This window comes from Cherax quadricarinatus, chromosome 26 (genome assembly GCF_038502225.1).
Source record: "Cherax quadricarinatus isolate ZL_2023a chromosome 26, ASM3850222v1, whole genome shotgun sequence".
Classification (NCBI taxonomy): Eukaryota; Metazoa; Arthropoda; class Malacostraca; order Decapoda; family Parastacidae; genus Cherax; species Cherax quadricarinatus.
In genome coordinates this window covers 8,489,663-8,513,920 of record NC_091317.1, presented here as the reverse complement: position 1 = coordinate 8,513,920, position 24,258 = coordinate 8,489,663, and the positions used below count along the sequence as shown (strand labels likewise).

General features: G+C 39.2%; 1 protein-coding gene across 1 annotated transcript in view; it reads right to left on the bottom strand.

The window, feature by feature from the left end:
- Nucleotides 1-24,258, bottom strand: part of LOC128691606 (superkiller complex protein 3) — a 288,629-nt gene that overhangs the window by 245,431 nt on the left and 18,940 nt on the right. Inside the window, exon 3 of the mRNA XM_070088954.1 lies at nt 124-225. Within this exon, the coding sequence (XP_069945055.1) occupies nt 124-225 (102 nt within the window). The remainder of the gene's footprint in view (nt 1-123; nt 226-24,258) is intronic.

Here is a 24,258-nt window from a genome sequence, read left to right as displayed (position 1 = left end):
ATGTTCATAACTATATTTCACTGTTTTCTTTGTGAGAGATGAAAGTGAATCAATTTTTAATTGATTATTTCTAACACAAAAATGCACTACAAGCAAAATCTGAAACTGAGCTCAAAGAGTTACCATGAGTGCTTTCTTAGAATCTTCTAATTTGCCCAGCTCTTGACATGCACGACCAAATAACAACAGAGCATTGTAGTTCTTGCGATCGTGTTTAAGAGCAATCTGAAAGGAAAACAACTTGTTACATGTGAAACTCAACATGAACACAGAGGAAGATCAGTCATTCTTAGAAAAATGCAGGCTTCTTTATTTACTTATTTCAGGTATTCAACACCTTCACTTTGATAACCCACAAACAGATTTGATTATCCAACGATTTTCCAATTCAATAGCATTCCCACAACAAAATCTGTTTTTGTTCTGATCATTATTTATAACATCAATATTAACTAGAATAGAGTGATATATTACAGAGATATATTCTCTAAAATACCTGAAACAAAATATGCTGAAGATTTAATCTGGATTATGACTCCTACAATTATAACGACATGACTGTAAACAACTGGCTGAATGGAGAATTCAAACCCATGGCAAGGTAGTCCTAAAACCAGCAGGCCAGCATGCTATCCACTGCATGTGGATAGTGCACCAGCCTTCTAGTTTTATGAATGGCTTGCCTTGGGTTAAAATCCTCCATATTGTCAGTTAATGGTTTCTAGTGTCATAGTAATTCTAGGAAAATAACCCCATGTGAATTGTACCATTAGCCGTATCACTCATCACATATAAATAAAGCTCAATAGATTCCAACTTAAAATCCAGTGGCATTCCTGGTGTTTCAATTTACAATGACTTGCTTGTAAAAAAAAAATAGTACTGTACTAAGGATGATTACATTTAACACACATTTACACATGAAACAACATTCCTTTAAATTACATAATCATTTATTTACCATTTATTTTTGTCAGGTTTAAGGCATATCAATTACATGTGGGTTGCAATGGCTGCATTTCACCTGTACAACACCAGTCAAGAATACTTCAATCTTTAGAGCAGAGATTAAGCACTGTTTTGTACACCATGAGATATATTATATATATCTAGGTCTATATACATCTTATACAGTGATACCTCAAGTTTCGTACAGCTCCCAACTCGAACAAATATGTAAGTGTATTATTGTAAGTGCTTTTGTAAGTGTATTTTTGGGGGTCTGAAACGAACTAATCTAATTTACATTATTCCTTATGGGAACAAATTCGTTCGGTAACGGCACTCGAACAGCCTTCTGCAACAAATTATGGCGGAAACTCGGGGTACCACTGTACAGTAGGGCCCCGCTTTATGGTGTTTCGCTTTACGGCATTCCTCTAATACGATTATTTCAAACTATGACCAAAACTCTCTATACAGCTCCCCCCACCTGACTTTCTAATACGGTCACAGCGTCCCACCCGGTTTGTTTACATTCTCCGTGAGCTCCGTAAGCACTACGTCTCTATATTATTCATGGAAACTCCAAAATTTCAAGTGTTTTTAAAAGTTATTTCATATTTTATATATACTCTGATAATTATACTTATGTATACCTGTATATAAATAAACTTAACACACTGTGCTGGCATGCAGGTACACATTAAAATCAGTAAGAGTGACTTATGTCTCAAGATGCCATATTAGTAATGATGATGATGATGATAATAATAAACAATGAGTCTCATTAAATGTCATATATTATGTTAATAGTATACACATTTTCATTAATCCATCTATGATATTTTTTCAAAATTATATAATAAACATGATACATTTACATATAAAGATGATAAATACACCCCACAGTGGAATAAACAAACATAAATATGAGAAGTGGTAGCCAGACGACTTGTATGAGTGACGTCATATCAATAATAATAATAATAATAATAATAATAATAATAATCACTGAGTCTCATTAACCCTTTGAGGGTTTTGGTCGTACTAGTACGTCTTACGCGTAGGGGTTTTTGACGTACTAGTACGCATAAATTCTAGCGGCCTCAAATCTAGTGGGAGAAAGCTGGTAGGCCTTCATATGAAAGAATGGGTCTATGTGGTCAGTGTGCACAGTCTAAAAAAAATCCTGCAGCACACAGTGCATAATGAGAAAAAAAAAAACTATGACCATTTTTTTGGAATAAATCAGCGACTTTGCAGTGTATTTTCGTATGGTATTTATTGTTGTATTCTAGTTTTCTTGGTCTCATTTTATAGAATGGAAGACATATTACAGAAATTGAGATGATTTTGACTGGTTTTACAATGAAAGGTGCCTTGAAATTGAGCTCAAAGTAGCAGAAATGTTCGATTTTTACCAAACTTCAAAAGTAAACAAATCGTGCCAAGCGTGCAATACATGTCAACTGGTGAGTCTAATATTCTTTCACAAGTGCACCAATAATATTTATACCATTTTTTACACTAATGCAGTAGTCTGCATAACAGTAAATCTTATATTTTTTGTGAGAATAAAAATTCAAAGTGGAAAGCAAAAGAATATAAGAGGGGCCTTGAGACGTGACTAATGACTAGAGGAAATGTCATTTTAGTGCCAGGAATGTCTTTCTTGTTTATTCTGGACCCTATTCGGAAATTGGCATCTTTTGAAATTTGTGTGAAATTGGCAAAATTGCTAAATTCTGACCACTGTACTGGATAGTTGAATTTCATAAATGGGTGGTTTCTTGCACCCATTCGATAGAAAAAATGGAGTTCTAGCGAAATATTCATGTTTTTTGTCGACTAGTACTGTGAAATTGGCCGAAAATGGGGCTCAAAGTGGGCAAAATCGCCGATGCGTAAACATCGCCGAGACCGTTAACTTTGCGAGAGCATAATTCCGTAAGTTTTCTATCAAATTTCAAACTTTTGGTGTCTTTATGATCGGGAAAAGATTCTCTATCTTTTCATAAGAGAAAATAATTTTTTTTTTTTAAATTTGGCCGACCCTGAGAACGAGTTTCGGAGAGGGCCTGTCGACCCTCAAAGGGTTAAATGTCACATATTACGTTAATATACACATTTTCATTAATCCACCTATGTTATTTTTTTCAAAATTATTTATTGAACATGATACATAACATATAAAGATGATAAATACACCCCACAGTAGAATAAATAAAAAACTGTATTATGAGAACAGATTATCCAACTTACGAGGTGATATAAAAAAGACCTGGAAACCCCTATCAGCAATTCTAGGAACAAAAACGTTATCACAAAATAGTGAAATTGAATTAACAAAACCAGATGAACCCCAACTCCGACCAACTGAAACAGCAAACAGACTCAATAATTTCTTCTCCACTATAGGAAAAAACCTTGCCAATAAAATCCCAAGCTCAGATACCCCACCCAATGACTACCTCACTGGCAACTACCCGAACACACTGTTCCTAGCTCCGACTAACCCTGCTGAAGTCTTCCTTATTATCAACACACTAAAAAACAAGACAGATTTAAACACCTTACCACCCTTTATATACAAAAAAGCATCACAAGTACTATCACCAATCATTGCAACACTCTTTAACAAATCCATAGAACCCTCTACCTTCCCTACAGCTCTCAAAATAGCAAGGGTCACCCCGATCCATAAAGGAGGAGACCAAACAGACTTGAATAACTATAGGCCAATATCCAACTTACACCCTCTCTCTAAAATCTTCGAAAAATTAATTCGTAAGCGAATCTATTCCTACCTCATCTCCCACAACATACTCAACCCTTGTCAATTTGGGTTCAGGCCTAATAAAAATACTAATGATGCTATTATACACATGCTAGAACACATATACACTGCAATAGAGAAAAAAGAAGTCCCACTGGGGATCTTCATAGACTTACGTAAAGCTTTTGATACAGTTGACCATGACTTGCTCCATATAAAATTGTCGCACTATGGTATAAGAGGGCACTCCCTCAACTACCTAAAGTCTTACCTCAGCAACAGAAGCCAATATGTGTACACAAACGGGGCAAACTCTTCAGCACAGCCAATTACAGTGGGTGTCCCACAGGGAAGTGTCCTAGGCCCTCTTCTCTTTCTCCTATACATAAATGACCTTCCAAATGCTTTGCAATTACTCAAACCCACACTATTTGCAGATGACATTACATACGTCTTCTCTCACCCGAGCCCAGTCACGCTAGCCAATACAGTAAATACCGAATTACAGAAAATATCTACCTGGATGAGTACTAACAAACTTACTCTAAACATTGACAAAACCTACTTCATTCAGATTGGTAACAGAGCTACAGACGTCCCTCTTAACATAATGATAAACGAATCACCTATCACAAAACTCACAGAGGGAAAATTCTTAGGAATCCACCTTGATAATAGACTCAAATTTCAAATACATATACAACAAATTTCATAAAAAATTTCCAAAACCGTAGGCATACTATCGAAGATACGGTACTATATTCCATAGTCAGCCCTCCTGGCCCTATATCTCTCACTTATTTACCCCTATCTCACCTATGGAATTTGTGCATGGGGCTCAACAACAATAAACCATCTCAGACCATTAATTACCCAACAAAAGGCTGCAGTCAGAATGATAACAAATTCACACTACAGGCAGCACACTCCACCAATATTCAAAACTCTAAACCTACTCACCATTCAAAACATCCATACTTATTACTGCACCTACTACATTCATAGAACACTTAATTCTGATATAAACCCTCCCCTCAAACGTCTCCTTACCAACCTCAACAGAACACATGACCATAACACAAGGCACAGATCACTCTTTGATGTTCCTAGAGTCCATCTCACACTATGCAAAAACTCAATGCACATAAAAGGCCCTAAAATCTGGAATTCATTACCTGTGAATATAAAAGAAACACTGTCTGTTTATAAATTTAAGTCTTCTCAAAAATCACTTACTCACCCACAGCTAAATAAATACTGAATAACTGTATCTCATAAATTGTATCTCGTAAAAGTTTCTCATTATTGTATCTCATAAATGTCTAACCTGTGACCCAATCAAACTTTATTTTTTACTTACATTACCTAACAGAATACTCCATTCTACTGAATGCTCAGCAACACAGTAAATGACCATATGACCTGTCTTTGTAATACTCATTTGAGCTAAATTGTTATCTGTTTACAATAATGTTTTTACCACTGAATATATCATTGCTTAATCTTAAGTTAATTTTAAGCCTGCTCATAATGCTCTGCATACAAGGGGCTTTGGCATGTTGCACTGTACTAACTTTGTACTTCACTGTATCATGTTCAAATTAATTAATAAATAAATAAATAAATAAATAAATAAATAAATAAATAAATAAATATGAGATGTGGTAGCCAGACAACTTGTACAAGTGACGGCAAGAATAACGTTTTCTCTAGTTCAACATAAGAAAATGTATTACTGGGCGTAACTGTAGAAAATTATTCCTTTCGTATGCCTTCACTCAGTGTCATTTCTTCTAAAAATGGTGTTACACGAGAATGGGACTGTTTCTCTTTATTTATTCTACCGTATCAACATAGAGACAACTTGTACACATGCCTGGATTGTTTACATAACTCTTCGAGTGTACTCTCTCATGTTCTCTCTCTCTCATGTACTCTCTCTCTCATGTACTCTCTCTCTCTCATGTACACTCTCTCTCATGTACACTCTCTCTCTCTCATGTACACTCTCTCTCTCTCATGTACACTCTCTCTCTCTCATGTACACTCTCTCTCATGTACACTCTCTCTCTCTCATGTACACTCTCTCTCATGTACACTCTCTCTCTCTCATGTACACTCTCTCTCTCTCATGTACACTCTCTCTCATGTACACTCTCTCTCTCTCATGTACACTCTCTCTCTCTCATGTACACTCTCTCTCATGTACACTCTCTCTCTCTCATGTACACTCTCTCTCATGTACTCTCTCTCTCTCTCTCTCGTGTACTCTCTCTCTCATGTACTCTCTCTCTCTCTCTCGTGTACTCTCTCTCTCATGTACTCTCTCTCTCTCTCTCATGTACTGTCTCTCTCTCTCTCTCATTTTATCTCGTTTACTCACCTATGACCCTACATTAAGATTACAAATATTTTAAGGTAGGTAATGAGTGAACTGTATATGCATTTTATCGCTCTGGGACACTTAAATGTAATAGAATATTATGTGTGGGGTGGGTTGGCCTGGTATGGTAGCCTGGCTCGCTACCATACATACCACACCTGATTACTTAAAATAAACACTACTCACCTCGCCCTAGATTAAGACTACAAATATTTTAAGGTATGTAATGAGTGTACTATACGTGTATTTTACTTTTTTCTTGCTTTTTAATACCTAGTTCTATTGCTAACTTAATGTATGTTAGTGTAAACTTATTAACTAGTATTTATATGCATTTACAGTAGGGCCCCACTTATACGGTGGGTTAGGTTCCAGGCTGTCGCCGGAAAGCAGACATCGCCGGAAGGCAGAACGCCATTTTTTTCCATTTATAAATGCATATAAATGCCAGACAACAAGTTTACACTAAATTATATTAGTTAGTAATAGAACCAGGCATTAAAAACACACAAAGTAAAATACATTCACAGTAAATTCATTACTTATCTTAAAGTATTTGTAATCTTAATGAAGGGAGAGAGGTGAGTAGTACTTATTTGTAGGAAGTCAGGTGCAGGTAGCCCAGGTGTAGGTAGCCCTGGCTCCCCGTCTCATACTTAATATACGATATTAAAACATCCCAAAGAGGTAAAATACACATACAGTACACTCATTATTTACCTTAAAATATGTGTAGTCTTAATATAGGAAGAGAGGTGAGTACTATTTATTTGTAGGAAGTCAGTGTAGGTAGCCGGTAGGTGTAGCCCACCTGGGCTACACCTACCGGCTACCTACACTGTGGCCCAGAGCCATATTATTAACACTGACATGCCTTGTTCACTGAATTTAATCATTTCTAACAACTACCTTTAGATGCCATCATAAACGAAGGTAGAAGTAATGAATAATTCATGCCGAAAATTGTAAACAAAAGCGGAGTGAGGGAGTGGCTGGGCCAAATGCAGATTCATACACGTTTTCTCTGATGGCTGAGCAGAGAAAACGTAATGTTGTCCCTCCACCCGGCTACCACACAGCTCCACAAGTATTATTATCAGAGCACACATAAAATATGCAATAAATGCCAGACAACAAGTTTACACTAACTTATATTAAGTTAGCAATAGAAATAGGCATTAAAAGCACAATAAAAGGTAAGATACACACAGAGTACACTTATTACTTACCTTAAAATATTAATATTAATGTGTGAGAGGTGAGTGGCAGGGTGTTTATTGAATAAAATCAGAATGACACACCATCATCCTCTAACTTGGCACTTAAAGCAAGAGGCTTACGACTTCTCTTTTTATCACAGCTAACCTTAGACGCCATCGTCAATGAGAGCCAACTAGTTAACGAAATAGTAAACGAGAGAGAGAACGAGATACAGAGTTGAGACAATGTAAGAACACAAACTGAACAGGTAGTAGACGATCACTTGGTCAGGCGAAATAAATGCGTATTAATGTGTGTCTACTTTTAGTTCATTCACGTCCATTTGTAAGAGTTTGTAAAACATTTACCTCAATATTTTTTTATTATAATAATAATTACCTCACAATACAAATACAGTGGACCCTCAACCAGCGATATTAATCCGTTCCTGAGAGCTCATCGTTAATCGAAATAATCATTAGTCAAGTTAATTTTCGCCATAAGCAATAATGGAAATCAAATTAATCCGTGCAAGACACCCCAAAGTATTGAAAAAAAAAAATTTACCACATGAAATATTAATTTTAATACACACAAACTGAAGAAGACATGCACAGTTACATGACACTTACCTTTATTGAAGATCTGGTGATGATTGATGGGATGGGAGGAGGGGAGACCGTTGATCTTGTTAGTGTTTAGAAGGGGAATCCCCTTCCATTAGCACTTGAGGTAGCAAGTCTTTTTCTGGGGTTACTTCCCTTGTTCTTTTAATGCCACTAGGACCAGCTTCAGAGTCACTGGACTTCTGTCGCACAACATATCTGTCCATAGAGGCCTGTACCTCTCGTTCCTTTATCCTAAAGTGTTTCACAGCATTGTCAGTGTAATAGTCACCAGCACGGCTTGCAATAGCTGTGTGAGGGTGATTTTCATCAAAAAAGGTTTGCACTTTAAGCCACATTGCACACATTTCCTTAATCTTTGAAGTAGGCAACTTCTTCAATTTCTCTCTCCCCTCCTCCGAAGCAGTTTCCTCAGGTGTGGCCTCTTACTGTTGAAGATGCTCTAGCAGCTCATCAGTGATTAGTTCGTCTTTGTCCTCCTTCACCAACTCTTCCACATCCTCCCTACTAACCTCACCAATATGAGCACTAGTTCCAGGCATTTTTTCCTGTTCACCTGGGTGTTAGTCAACTGTTGTGGGTCACATCCTGGGGGACAAGATTAAGGACCCCCAATGGAAATATGTTAGACAGTCCTCGATGATGCACTGACTTTCTTGGGTTATCCTGGGTGGCTAACCCTCCGGGGTTAATCGTTTCTCGGTAATTGTTTCACGTTAAGCCACACCAACAACACTCTCTCCACATCTTCGAGTAATACAGCTGATGGTGGTGCAGCAACAACAACAGCTGACTGTGGTGCAGCAGCAGCTGCACCTTTGGCAAGAACAGCTTCCTTGATTGCCGTTTTCTTACCCACAATAGTAGCGATGGTTGATTGGGGTTTATTATACAACCTGACCAGCTCAGAGACACACACTCCACTTTCATACTTAGCAATGATCTCTTTCTTCATCTCCATAGTAATTCTCACCCTTTTTGCTGTAGGGTTGGCACTAGAAGCTTTCTTGGGGCCCATGGTGACTTATTTTGCAGGTGCAATCACTACAAAGGCTGTGATAATATGAAATGTTCCAGTTGTTGTATGTTTGGAAGCGACCGCGGTGGCTTGCTGGCTTGTAAACACTGGCAACAAGGGACAAGTGAGGCGCGCTCAGGCCAAAGTGGACGCGTATGGTACGGAACGAATAGCGCTGGTCAGGTTTTTAAGCGCGAGTTGAGGCAAAATTTTTGCTTTAAAATGTATAGCTAGTCATATTTATCGTTAATCGATGCCATTGCTGGTTGAGGGTCCACTGTACTCTTACATTGTGTACAAGTTGTACAAGTTAGTTCAGAATAAACAAACAGCAACACACCATTTTTAGAGTGAATGAAGATGATAATAATAATAATAATATTATTATTATTATTATTTATTATAAAAAGCACTAAACCCACAAAGGTCATGAATTGCTATATATAGAGTAAAGGCATACAAAAAGAATATTTTTCTACAGTTATCCTCCAGTTTGACCAGAGAAAACGTATTTCTTCTGACACTACCTACACAGCTGCTTTGTAAACAAATCTCATATTTACTTCAATTTTTATTCTGTGAGTGTATGTATCATGTTTATATGCTATGTAATGGGTTTCATACATAATTTTGAGGAAAATACCATAGATGAATTAATGAAAATGCCTATATTGATGCAAAATAAGACATTTAGTGTGCCCAAGAGTGATTATTATTACGTAGTATTGGCGTCATGAGTAGAGAGACTTAGCGATTTTAATGTGTACCTGCACACCAGCACAGTGTCTAAGTATATTTAGGTGCAGGTACACTTAAGTATAATTATCAGAGTACATATAAAATATGCAGTAACTTTAAAACACTTGAAATTTTGGAAAGTTTCCTGACATAATAGATGAGGTCACGGAAAATGTAAACAAACTGGGTGGGGGGTGCCGTATTTGAAAGACCGCTTGCCGTATAGCAAATTTTGGTCATAATTTGACATCGCCGTATTAGCGGAATGCCGTAAAGCGGGGCCTTACTGTATAAGTGAAAAAAAGGGTGTTCCACTTAACGGCGATAGTCTGGAACCTAATCTGCCATATAAGTGGGGCCCTACTGTATTCTCTTTAAGAAAGAGTAATATAAAGAAAAAAAAGCAGAAACAAAACTCTAGAAAGCTGGACACAAATTTACCTGCTTACCTAAATATGCCTTTAATTTGACCATTATACACATGGATAAACCTGGCTATTAACCCCTTGACTGTTGCAACCCCCAATCCTGAGGTGTCTCCTGGTGTCACAAAATTAAAAAAAAAAAAATTATTTTTTTCTTATGAAATTATAGAGAATCTTTTCCAGATTGTAATGACACCAAAAAAAACAAATTTGATGGAAAACTGATGGAATTACGCTCTCGCGAAATTAGCGACCTCAGCTATATTTACAAATAGGCAATTTCGCCCACTTTGAGCCCTATTTTTGGCTAATTCCATTGTCCCAGTCGACCAAACTCAGCTATTTCTTTAGGACTCCATTTTCTCTATCGATTGAGTACAAGAAACTGCCCATTTACCAATTTCAATTACCCAATAATGTGGTCAGAAATTTGCAATTTGGCCAATCTCACAAAAATTAAAAAATATGACAATTTCAAAATAAGGTCCAGAATGAACAATGCAGACATTCCCAGCTCTAAAATAATATTTTCTTTGTTCATCAGTCATGTCTCCAGGCCCCTCTGATATTACTCTTGCTTTCTATTTTGAATTTTTATTCACAGACCGGGCCGCGGGGGCGTTGACCCCCGGAACTCTCTCCAGGTAAAAAATATAAGATTTACTATTATACAGACTACTGCAATACTGTAATAATTGTATAAATAACATCAACCCATTCATGACTGCATATTAGAATGGCTAGTTGGACATTTATTGGACAATGACATCATCTGTTTACTTTTGAACATTGGCAAAAATCAAATATTTCCCCTACTTTGAGCTCCATTTCCAGGTTCTTTTTATAGTAAAATCAAACAAAATCATCTCTATTTCTATAATATGTTTTCCATTCTATCAAATGAGACCAAGAAAACGAGAATACAACCATAAATACTACACGAAAATAGACCACACAGTCGGCATTTTAATTAAAAAAAAAAAACAGTCGGAGTTTTTTTTTTCTCATTATGCACTGCGTGCTCCAGGATTTTTTTTATATGGTGCACACTGACCACACAGACCCATTCTCTCACATGTGGGCCTACCAGCTTCTCTCCCCTTTGATCTGAAGCCGCTAGAATTTATGAGTATATATACGTCAAACACGGTACCTCCTAAGATGTATATATACGGCCACGACAGTCGAAGGGTTAAGAAAATATTCACTACAAGTTAAATCCTTTTCTTGGGTATAATATTAGGAGAATGGAAGATTTAAGAAACACCCCAGGGTTACAAGGAGGATGTGAAAGTTTTATAAATAGGCGAGGGGGATCTGAACATCCAGCAGGAATAAATAAATGAATATGTATGTATGTGTATGAGTGTGTGTTCTGCTCAAAATGTGCATACATGCTAGTGGCTTTCTTTTGTGCTTAATAATATTTTATTACATGTAACTACATTTTTATACTGCACAAAGAAACAGAATGTTTGTTTGGTTAGGGTTTACCTGGAAAGGGTTTCAGGGTGTCAATGCCCCTACGGCCCGGTCTGAGACCAGGCCTCATGGTGGATCAGGATCTGATCAACCGGGCTGTTACCACTAGCCGCACGCAAGCTGACATATGAACCATAGCACAGTTGGTTGGGTGCCTGTCCAGTGCCTTCTTGAAGACAGCCAGGGGTCTATTAGTAATCCCCCTTACGTATGCTGGGAGGCAATTGAGTAGTCTTGGGCCTGGACACTTATTGTGTTGTCTCTCATTGTACTCGTGGCGCCCCTGCATTTCATCGGGGGAATGTTGCATCTCCTGCCAAGTCTTTTGCTTTCATAGGGAGTGATTTTCGTGTGCAGGTTTGGTATAAATCCCTCCAGGACCTTCCAAGTGTATATTATCATGTATCTCTCTCGCTTGTGTTCGAGGGAATACAGATCAAGGGCCTTCAACTGTTCCCAGTAGTTTAGGTGCCTTATCGTACTTGTGTGCACTGTGAAAGTTCTTTGTACACTCTCCAGGTCTGCAATGTCACCAGCCTTGAAGGGGGCCATTAGTGTACAGCAGTATTCCAGTCTAGAAAGCACAAGCGATTTGAAGAGAATCATCATGGGCTTGGCGTCCCTAGTTTTGAAGGTTCTCATTATCCATCCTATCATTTTCCTAGTGGATGAGGTAGATACATTGTTGTGGTCTTTGAAGGCGAGATCCTCTGACATTATCACTCCCAGGTCCTTCACATTACTTTTCCGCTCTATTGTATTGTTAGAATTTGTCGTATACCCTAAAACGTTTTTAATTTCTTAAAGTTTCCCATATCTGAGTAGTTGAAATTTCTCCTCGTTGAACTTCATATTGTTTTGAGTGGCCCATTTGAAGATTTGGTTGATGTCCGCTTGGAGTTTCGTGGTGTCTTCGATGGAGGTCACTGCCATGGTAATCTGGGTGTCATCCACAAAGGAAGACACGGATCTATGGCTTAGATCTCTGTCTCTGTCGGAAATGATGATGAGGAATAGAATGGGAGCAAGTACTGTGCCGTGTGGAACAAGAGCTTTTTACAGTGGCTGTCTGGAACTTTACTCTCTTTACTATTACTTTTTGTGTTCTATTTGTCAGGAAGTTGTAGATCCATCTACCAACTTTTCCCATTATTCCTTTATCAAGCATTTTGTGTGCTATTACTACATCTGTATTTTATCCTCTACAGCACCCAGGACCTTGTCATAATGATTCAGTAGCTAGGACAGGCAGGAGCGACCTGCTCTAAACCCGTGTTGCCCTGGGTTGTGTAATTGATGGGTATCTAGGTGGTTGGCTATTTTGCTTCTTAGAACCCTCTTAAAGATTTTTATGATATGGGATGTTAGTGCTATAGGTCTGTAGTTCTTGGCAACTGCTTTACTGCCACCTTTGTGGATTGGGGCTATATCTGTTGTTTTTAGTGTGTGGGATGACCCGTGTCCATTCTTCCTCTCCATAAAATGCTGAAGGCACGCAATAGGGGCTTCTTGCAATTCTTGATGAACACAGAGTTCCACGAGCCTGGGCCTGGGCCAGAGTGCATGGGCATGTCATTAATTGCCTCTTCAAAGTCTTGTGGAGTTAGAATAATATCCAAGATATTTGGGATGGCCAATTTTGGGTTTCGTTCATAAAGAATTCATTTGGATTGTCAACCCTTAGTCTGGGCAGTGGATCGCTGAACACTGAATCATATTGGGACTTTAGTATCTCGCTTATTTCTTGGCTGTCATCTGTGTATGTCTCATTCTGCCTAAGCAGGGGCCCCAATACTGGATGTTGTTTTTTCATTAGATTTGGCATAAAATAAGAAATATTTTTTTTTTTTCAATTTCCTTTATGGCTTTTAGTTCTTCCTGAGATTCTTGTCTCATATAAGATTCCTTCAGCTTAAGTTCAACATTTGCAATTTCATTGACTAGTGCCTCCTTTCATATTTCAGATAAACTGGCCCCACTCAGCAGCTCTGTGACTCTTCGTCTTCGTCTGTATAGGGAACGTCTCTCTCTCTCTCTCTCTCTAGTTTACATCTTCTCTTTTTTTTTTTCTTAACCCTTTCAGGGTCCAAGGCCAAAATCTGAAGGGGTGCCCCAGTGTCCAAGAAATTTTGAAGAAAAAAAAATTATTTTTTGTTACAGAATTAAAGATATTTTTGTGAAGGTAATAAAACAAAAAAATTTCTGATCAATACTTACCGAGATACAGTGGCGGGAAGTTGACCCAAAATGACCGAGTGGTGGCAACATCAGCGACTTACGCAAAATCGCATTTTTTTATTTTACGTTTTTTATACATTTTCCTTTTCTTTTCTAATTTTTTTCTTTTTCAAGTAACATTTGTGGTCTGTGAGACCAATATAATGTGTATTGTATAAGTGTACACTCATTATATTCAACACAATAACTGCACTAATTTATTTATCATTATATTGCTTACAAAACTTGTTTATAAGTTTATTGTAAACAAAATGATGAAAATATTAGTGTGGTTATTGTGTTGAATACACCGGTACCATATAGCACTATATGGTACAATGGTGCCATAGGGTGCAATGGTACCATTTGGTACAATGGCACCATATGATACAATGGTACCATATGGTAGAATATGGTACAATGGCACCTTTTGGTACAATGGTGCCATATGATACAATGGTACCATATGGTACAATGGTACCATATGGTACAATGGTACCTTATGGTACCATATGGTACAATGGTACCTTATGGTACCATATGGTACAATGGTACCTTATGGTACCATATGGTACAATGGTACCTTATGGTACCTTGTGGTACCATATGGTGCAATGGTACCATATGGTGCAATGGTACCATATGGTGCAGTGGTACCATATGGTGCAGTGGTACCTTATGGTGCAATGGTACCTTATGGTACCATATGGTGCAATGGTACCTTATGGTACCATATGGTGCAATGGTACCTTATGGTACCATATGGTGCAATGGTACCTTATGGTACCATATGGTGCAATGGTACCTTATGGTACCATATGGTGCAATGGTACCTTATGGTACCATATGGTGCAATGGTACCTTATGGTACATTGTACCATGTGGTACTATATGGTATTGTTGTATTCAACACAATAAACACACTAATATTTTCATCATTATTTCATTTACAATAATTGTTTACAACAAAAATATGCAAAAATGTTGTATATTAGTGATGTTCTATTATATACAGTGGTCCCTCATTTTTCGTAATTAATCCGTTCCTGGAGCAGTTACTATAAACGAAATTTACGATTTGCGAATCAATTTTCCCCATAAGAAATAATGTAAATACAATTACAGTGGACCCCGCATAGCGAACTTAATCCGTGCAAGAGGGCTGGTCGTTATGCGAAATGTTCGCTATGCGAATTAATTTTCCCCATAAGAAATAATGGAAATAAAATTAATCCGTGCAAGACACCCAAAAGTATGAAAAAAAATTTTTTTTACCACAAAAAAATGTTAATTTTAGTACACACAAACTGAAAAAGGCATGCACAATTACATGACACTTACTTTTATTGAAGATCTGGTGATGATTGATGGGATGGGAGGAGGGGAGAGAGAGTGTTAGTGTTTAGAAGGGGAATCCCCTTCCATTAGGACTTGAGGTAGCAAGTCCTTTTCCGGGGTTACTTCCCTTCTTCTTTTAATGCCACTAGGACCAGCTTCAGAGTCACTGGACCTCTGTCGCACAACAAATCTGTCCATAGAGCTCTGTACCTCCCGTTCCTTTACGATTTGTCTAAAATGGGCCATAACATTGTCATTGAAATAGTCACCAGCACGGCTTGCAACAGCTGTGTCAGGGTGATTTTCATCCATAAAGGTTTGCAGTTCAACCCACTGTGCACACATTTCCTTAATTTTTGAAGTAGGCACAATGGATTCCACAACTGGCATAGGCTTCTCAGGGTTAGCCCCAAACCCTTCAAAATCTTTCTTAATTTCCATACTAATTCTCACCCTTTTTACCACAGGGTTGGCACTAGAAGCTTTCTTGGGGCCCATGGTCACTTATTTTCCAGAAACAGCACCGAAAACACTGTAATAATACGAAATATTCCGAGTGTATGCTTGAATGTTACCGCGGAGGCTGGCTGGTAAACAATGGACGCGTCTCGGACGAAGGTCGCTGAGCGGGTTTTTGTCCACTATGCGGGGCAAAATTTTGGCGAACAAAGCGTTCGCTATGCGGATTGTTCGCTATGCAAGGCGTTCGCTATGCGGGGGTCCACTGTAATCCGTTCCTGACACCCAGAAGTATTAAAACAAAAAAAAATTTTACATGAAATATACATGTAGTACATAAACAATACAATGGGAAATGATGAATGAAACATTAACAGCATAACACTTACCTTTATTGGAGATTCTTCTTAGTGTATGGGAGACTGGAGGAGGAGGAGAGAGTGGATTGTTTATAGTTTGGAAGGGGAATCCCCTTCCATCAACACCTCAGGTACCATTTGCTTTTCTGGGGTTGCTTCTCTTCTCTGTTTCTTAATGCCACTAGGACCACCTTGAGAGTCACTGGAGTCCTGTCTCGCAAAATAACTGTGGAGAGAGCTCTGTTTCTGGAGTCTCTTTAACACTTCCCTAAAATGGCCCAAGACTTTGTCACCGTACATGTTGCCAACCTGGCTTGCAACAACCTTGTTAGGGTGATGTTTCTCCATAAAGCTTTCCATCTTACCCCACACAGTAAAAATCTCTTTAATTTCTGAAGAAGGCACCTTCTTCCATCTCTCTTCCTCCTCTGCAGCAAGATTCTGAGCTGCGATGTGTTGCTCTTCCTGCTGAAGCTCTTGCAGCTCCTCAGTGGTGATCTCTTCATTGTGGTCTTCCACCAATTCTTCCACATCCTCCCAACTCACATCCAACCCCATGGAACTCCCCAGTGCCACAATTGATTTTACAACAGACATAGGCTCATTAGGGTCAGTCCCAAATCCTTCAAAATCCCTCTTGTTGACAAAATCTGGCCACAATTTTCTCCAGGCAGAGTTCAAAGTCCTGGTAGTCACTCCCTCCCAAGCCATACCTATAAGGGTTATGCAATGGAGGATGCTGAAGTGCTCTCTCCAAAATTCCCTTAGGGTCAAGTGAGTGTCTGTGGTCACAGTCAAGCACCTGTGAAACATTGCTTTTGTGTAGAGTTTTTTAAAGTTTGCAATAACCTGCTGGTCCATGGGTTGGAGGAGAGGAGTGATATTCGGGGGCAAGAACTTTACTGTGATGAACCCAAACTCCTCGAAAATTAGGTCATCCAAGTTTGGAGGATGAGCAGGTGCATTGTCCATTACTAGCAGGCACTTGAGATCCAATTTCTTTTCCAGGAGATACTCCTTCACACTAGGGCCAAACACTTCATTGAACCACTCGACGAAAATTTCCCTCGTGACCCATGCCTTACTATTAGATTTCCAAAACACACACAATTTACTCTTCATAACATTGTTTTTCCTGAACACTCTGGGATTTTCAGAATGGTACACTAGTAATGGCTTCACTTTGAAATCCCCACTAGCATTAGCACAGAACATTAGTGTCAGCCTGTCTTTCATAGGCTTGTGTCCTGGCATTGCCTTTTCCTCTTGTGTAATGAAGGTCCTCTTTGGCATTTTCTTCCAAAAGAGGCCTGTTTTGTCACAAGTCAACACTTGTTCAGGTTTCAGTCCTTCAGCCTCTATGTACTCCTGGAATTCATGCACATATTTTTCAGCCGCCTTGTGGTCCGAACTGGCAGCCTCACCATGCCTTACCATACTGTGTATGCCAGTACGGTTCTTAAATCTCTCAAACCAGCCTTTGCTGGCCTTAAATTCACTCACATCACCACTATTTGCAGGCAATTTCTTTACCAAATCTTCATGCAACTGCCTAGCCTTTTCACAAATAATCGAAGTCATAAGAGTATCTCCTGCTAATTGTTTCTCATTTATCCACACCAATAATAACTTCTCAACCTCTTCCAGTACTGGTGATCTCATTTTTGTCAGCATAGTTACTCCCTTTGCAACAACAGCATCCTTTATTTCCTTTTTCTTGGCCACTATGGAACATAAGGTTGTGTAGGGTTTCTTATACATCCTGGACAGTTCGGCCACACTTGTACCACTTTCATATCGTTCAATGATGGTTTTCTTAAATTCAATCGTATTTCTCGCCTTCTTTACCACAGGCTTGACACTAGGAGCTTTCTTTGGAACCATGGTAGCTTATTTAGTACTTGCAAGCACTAAAATAAATGGAATATTATGAAATATTTTGCTGGAGCACATGAGGGGACCTTCGCTCACTGGTAAACAATGCCAGACTGGCTGCCGCCCCGGGTCACGCCGTGGGTACGCGTCCCGGACGAGCTACGACTCGCGAGTCAACCTATGAAAAGCGAGTCCATGTTTATACGAAAATACCCCTATGATTGGCGAAATTTACGATTGCCGGGAACTACGAAAAGCGGGAGTTGTCACAGTTGCTCTTTGCTGATGACACTGTGCTCTTGGGAGATTCTGAAGAGAAGTTGCAGAGATTGGTGGATGAATTTGGTAGGGTGTGCAAAAGAAGAAAATTGAAAGTGAATACAGGAAAGAGTAAGGTTATGAGGATAACAAAAAGATTAGGTGATGAAAGATTGGATATCAGATTGGAGGGAGAGAGTATGGAGGAGGTGAATGTATTCAGATATTTGGGAGTGGACATGTCAGCGGATGGGTCTATGAAAGATGAGGTGAATCATAGAATTGATGAGGGCAAAAGGGTGAGTGGTGCACTTAGGAGTCTGTGGAGACAAAGAACTTTGTCCTTGGAGGCAAAGAGGGGAATGTATGAGAGTATAGTTTTACCAACGCTCTTATATGGGTGTGAAGCATGGGTGATGAATGTTGCAGTGAGGAGAAGGCTGGATGCAGTGGAGATGTCATGTCTGAGAGCAATGTGTGGTGTGAATATAATGCAGAGAATTCGTAGTTTGGAAGTTAGGAGGAGGTGCGGGATTACCAAAACTGTTGTCCAGAGGGCTGAGGAAGGGTTGTTGAGGTGGTTCGGACATGTGTAGAGAATGGAGCGAAACAGAATAACTTCAAGAGTGTATCAGTCTGTAGTGGAAGGAAGGCGGGGTAGGGGTCGGCCTAGGAAAGGTTGGAGGGAGGGGGTAAAGGAGGTTTTGTGTGCGAGGGGCTTGGACTTCCAGCAGGCATGCGTGAGCGTGTTTGACAGGAGTGAATGGAGACAAATGGTTTTTAATACTTGACATGCTGTTGGAGTGTGAGCAAAGTAACATTTATGAAGGGGTTCAGGGAAACCGGCAGGCCGGACTTGAGTCCTGGACATGGGAAGTACAGTGCCTGCACTCTGAAGGAGGGGTGTTAATGTTGCAGTTTAAAAACTGTAGTGTAAAGCACCCTTCTGGCAAGACAGTGATGGAGTGAATGATGGTGAAAGTTTTTCTTTTTCGGGCCACCCTGCCTTGGTGGGAATCGGCCAGTGTGATAATAAAATAAAAAAACATAGTTTCAGTATTGGAGTATCACAGGCCAACTTACGACTAGTTAAGATTCATTATTTTAAGATTGAGATTGATATTTCTGTTTATGGTCAAATGGGTGAGTGAGTGTAAGTGTGAACCACCAGGTGGCATTCATGTAATTAGTTGACAGGGTGTATCAGGGAGATAAGATGTTTTCTGATGGTAGTTTTGAAGGTGATGAATGTGTCTACAGTTCTAGAGTTTTCAGGTAGGGTGTTCCAGATTTTAGGGCCTTTGACATACATTGAATTTTTGTAAAGGTTTAGTCGGACACGGGGAATGTCAGAGATGTTTGTGTCTGGTGCTATGCCTGTGGGTTCTGTCACAACTATCAAGAAAGCATTTTAGGTCAAGGTTAATATTGGAATTTAAGGTCCTGTAGATGTAGATTGCACAGTAGTAAGTGTGGATGTACTGAACAGGGAGTAAGTAGGGGGTGTGTTGTCAGGGATGGGATTTAGTGATTATTCTTACTGCGGCTTTTTGTTGGGTTATTATTGGCTTTAGGTGTGCTGCTGCAGTTGAACCCCAAGCACAGATAGCATAGGTGAGGTATGGATATACAAGTGAATGGTATAGTGTGAGAAGGGCAGTTTGTGGCATGTAGTATCATATCTTGGAGAGGATCCCAACCATTTTGGATACTTTTTTGATTATGTGTCCTGTTTAGGTTGGTGAGAAGTTTGAGTGGGGGGTTTATATTTGCGTGTATTGTTCTGTGTATGTAGTAGGCACATGAATAAGTATGGATGTTCTTAATGGTGAGCAGATTCAGACTTTTGAAAATTGGTGGAGTATGCTGGCGGGAGTGGGAATTTGTTATCAGTCTTACTGCTGCCTTTTGTTGGGTTATTAGGGGTTTTAGGTGATTGGATGTTGTTGATCCCCATGCACAAATTCCATATATAAGATAAGGCTATATGAGTGAATGGTACAGTGCCAGAGAGCTGATTGTGGAACGTAGTACCTTATCTTTCATAGTATGCCTACAGTCCTTGGAGATTTTCTTGGTGATTTGTTGTATGTGTGTCAGGAACTTAAGGCTACTGTCAAGGTGGATACCTTAGGAATTTTCCCTCTGAGTCTTGTGGCTGATGATCCATTTAGCATTATGCTAATTGGATCATTTGCAGCTTTGTTTCCAAACTGAATGAAATAGGTTTTATCAGTGTTCAGGGTAAGTTTGTTAGTCATCATGTAACTATATTTGTGTACACCTGAATAAACTTACTCAAGCACATGTGGCATTGTAAGTTTATTAGGTATACACAGACGTAAACGATGCCTGGAAAAATTCAAAACAATGTTCACTACCATCCTTGATAATATTGCACCAGTTAAAGAGGTTAGGATTAAACGAAGAACTGAACCCTGGATGACTACTGAGATATTAGATAATGTGAAATTCAGAGACCAGCTGCTAAAAAGATTTAAAGCAAACAGACAGGATATTGCAGCACTAAATGAATTCCAAAGGGTGAGGAACAGAGTACAGAGACTTATAAAAGGAACAAAGGCAAAGCACTATTGCTCAAAAATTGAAGAGTATAAGCATAACCCCAGAAAGCTCTGGCAACAACTAAAACAGTTGGAGTATAGCCATAAGCCAGTAGATAGGTCTAACATAGTACTCACTATCGATAATGAGGTATGCCACGAAACATCTAAAGTGGCAAATTGCTTTAATTCCTACTACACATCTGTTGCATCAACACTAGTAAGTAAACTACCAGCTGCATCAAATACCTTTAACACAGACTGATAAGTTTCAAACATACTATACCAATAAAGGGGTAACCCCAAACAGTTGTCAACTAGCAAGTGTATCTCATGACTTTATTCAAAAAGAACTAAGCAGGTTAAACCCAACTAAGAGCACAGGCCCTGATAACATCCTGTCTAAGTTCCTAAAAGATGGTGCTTCTGAACTGTCAATCCCTATTGCTCGCATAATAAATCTATCAATCACCATTAATACCATACCGGAGGGGTTCAAGGAGGCCAGAGTTACTCCTATCTTCAAGAAAAATAGTAGGTCTGATGTCAGCAACTACAGGCTTGTTAGTACACTCAGTATAATATCCAAAATTCTAGAGAGGGCGGTGTACTCTCAAGTAGTTAAGTACCTTAATAACAACAACATTCTCTATAGCTATCAATCAGGCTTTAGAAGATCTTACTCAACCGACACCTCCCTAATTAATCTGATGGATTACCTGAGAACTGAAATGTCAAAGGGGAACCTCATAGGTATGGTAACCTTAGACCTGCAAAATGCCTTCGATACTGTCAACCACAATATATTATGTAAGAAACTTCAGGCTATCGGTATAGGTCCTGTAGACTGGTTTAAGTCCTACCTTAGCAACAGGAGGCAAATTGTCAAAATCAACAAAATGGAATCAGAACCCCTGCCGATAGCATGTGGAGTTCCCCAAGGTAGTATTCTGGGTCCCTTATTATTCTTATGTTATTTGCAAGATATCTGTCCATAGGGCCCTGTATTCCCTTTTACACCCCCTAAAGTGTTTCAAACATTGCGGTCGGTTGCCAAAGGGCTTGCAATAGCTTTGGGGTGATTATCCATAAAGGTTTCCCTTTCCCACTTTGAAAGTTTTCCCTTTATCTTTGTAGTGGGCAACTTCTTCAATTTCTTTTTCCCCTTTGCCTTTCCCGGGTCTGGTTTTTGCTCTTGAAGTTGATCTATCAGCTCATCGGGGTTAGTTCTTCATTGTCCCCCTCCCCCCTTTTCCCATCCCCCTTCCCCCAACCCCGGGATTTTAAGAAAAGGGGTTCCCCAAGGGGAAATTTAGGGGTTAAACCTAAAACCCTTAAAACCCTTTGTCTCAATTCGGCCCAATTTTTTCCCCAAGCAGAGTTCAAGGTCCTCTTAGTCACTTCCTCCCAACCTTACCATGGTTTACACAATTGAGATTTTAAAAGTGATCTCCCCAAAACTCTTTAAGTCAGTTATTTTCGGCTTTAAACAAACAGAGCTTTTAAAGTTTCTTGAAATAACCTCTGGTCCATGGGCTCAAAAAGTGGTTTGGAGGCAAAACTTCCCTTTGGTCATGCCCCCAAAAATTTCCCTTCCCGCTGTGGGATGCCCGGGGATTGTCAACCCCAGGAGGCTTTTAAGTTCAATTTTTTTTTATTTGGGGTAATCCCGGGGGGGAAAAATGCTGTGTTAGAAAAATTCCTGTGCCCCATGCCACGGGCCCTCCCCAAAAAAAAAATTATCTGGGAATTTTTTTGCCTAAACGCTCTGGGGTTTCAGGTGTCCTTAAAGCCACTTTGAATCACCGTACTTTGGGAAAATGAGAAAAAGTAAGCCGTTTTCTAGGCTTATGCCCCGGGAGTGCCTTTTCCCCCCTAAAATTGGTCCTCTTCATTTTCCCAGAAAGGGCCTTTTTCCAAATTTAAAACATTTCAGGTTTCAGTCCTTCAGTTTCTATATACCTTGAATTTCAATTTTTTTCAGGCTTTTGGCCCCAACGTTCCCCATGCCTTCCCCTTGGATGCCACTCGCTTTTAAATCTTCAAAAAAACCTTCTGGCCTTAACCCTCATCATCTAGTTGCAGGCATTTTTTTAAATCTCTGCAACTTCCCAGCCTTTCCCTTGATGCAGTATTTGCTGCTGTTTTATTTTCCCCAAAAAGTCTCCATTTTCCTTGCTCTTTTTTTAAAAACCCTTAAACCCGGGAAGAACACTTTTATTTTTTTTGGTCCCTGTGCGTGGGTTTATTTTTCTTGTAAAATTGACTAGGTCGCATCCCCTCCACTTTCAATTTTCAAGTCTTTTTTTCTTATTTCTATGGTATTCTTAACCCCATTGGTGTATTGGCACTAGAAGTTTCGGGGATGGTCATATTTTCCAGAAAACCCCCGAAAACACTGTAAAAATTGAAATATTCCCGTAAAACTGGGTGTTAGGGAGGTGGTGGTCTGGACGGCGGAATGAGGCTGGGGGCGCCAATTTGGGCGTCTCAGCAAAAAGGGGGGATTTTTTAAAGGGGCTGGGAAAAATTTTCGATTAAAGTAAAACGGTTGGAAAAAATCGCTATGTGATGCCATTTTTTAGGGGGTCCACATGTAATGTTTTAACATTGGGAAATGAGTCCCCGCAAAAAGGGTTTGTGAAAAAACTTTAAACCCCGGGGAAAACTGAAGCCATTCCTTTGACCCAAAAAAGGGGAAGGGGAAAAAATTTTAAAGAAATGGGGCCCCTCCTTTGGTTTCATCAGTAAAAAATCTTGGAATCCCCCTTTTACCATATGTCAAAATTGATAGGGGAAAAGTGTAGAAAACGAATGCCAGACGAAGTTCTGATGTAAGCACACCCTACAGGCTCAGGACCCCAGTCGCCCTTATACAATGCCAAAGGATTGCTTTTTTATATTCCTTTACAAAAAAATGAAAAAAGTGAAAACAAGAAAAAACGTAAGATTCATCCTGGGGCTTGGGGAAAAGGGGAAAACAACTGAAGCTAAATCATGTTTATAAAATTGCTAACAAACAGTGTCCAGAATATCTTGCTGTCAATTTTGTCAAGGTTGGGAACCAAAGCAATCATAGTACTAGGGGGGGAGAGCGCAACTTTGTAGTACCCACAGTCATTGGCCAGGCTTCAAACACCTTTTATTGTACAGCAATAAAGGAATGGAACAGACTACCCACACATGTCAAAACCAGTCATAGCATGAACCAGTTCAAGAAGAGTGCCAAAAGGTGTCTGATGAATGTAGCTACAGAAAGGGAGGGGAATGATTTTCTATTTTTTAGCTAGCATACGTGTAAATTTTACCTTATTCCTAGTAATGACCCTCGTATTGTAGATAGTCTTTTTAGTATGATAATAAGATGTTATCTTCATTATAGAATAATAAGAAAATATTATAACCTTTATATTATAATAATGAGGTAAAAGGACCCCAATGGAAATAAGTCACTCTGTGACTTTTTTGGGTTATCCTAGGTTCTCTACACATATGCTGCTATGTATGATAATTCTATGTAACTGTATTTGTGTATACCTGAATAAACTTACTTACTTACTTACATAGATTATCATACATAGCAGCATATGTTTGGAGA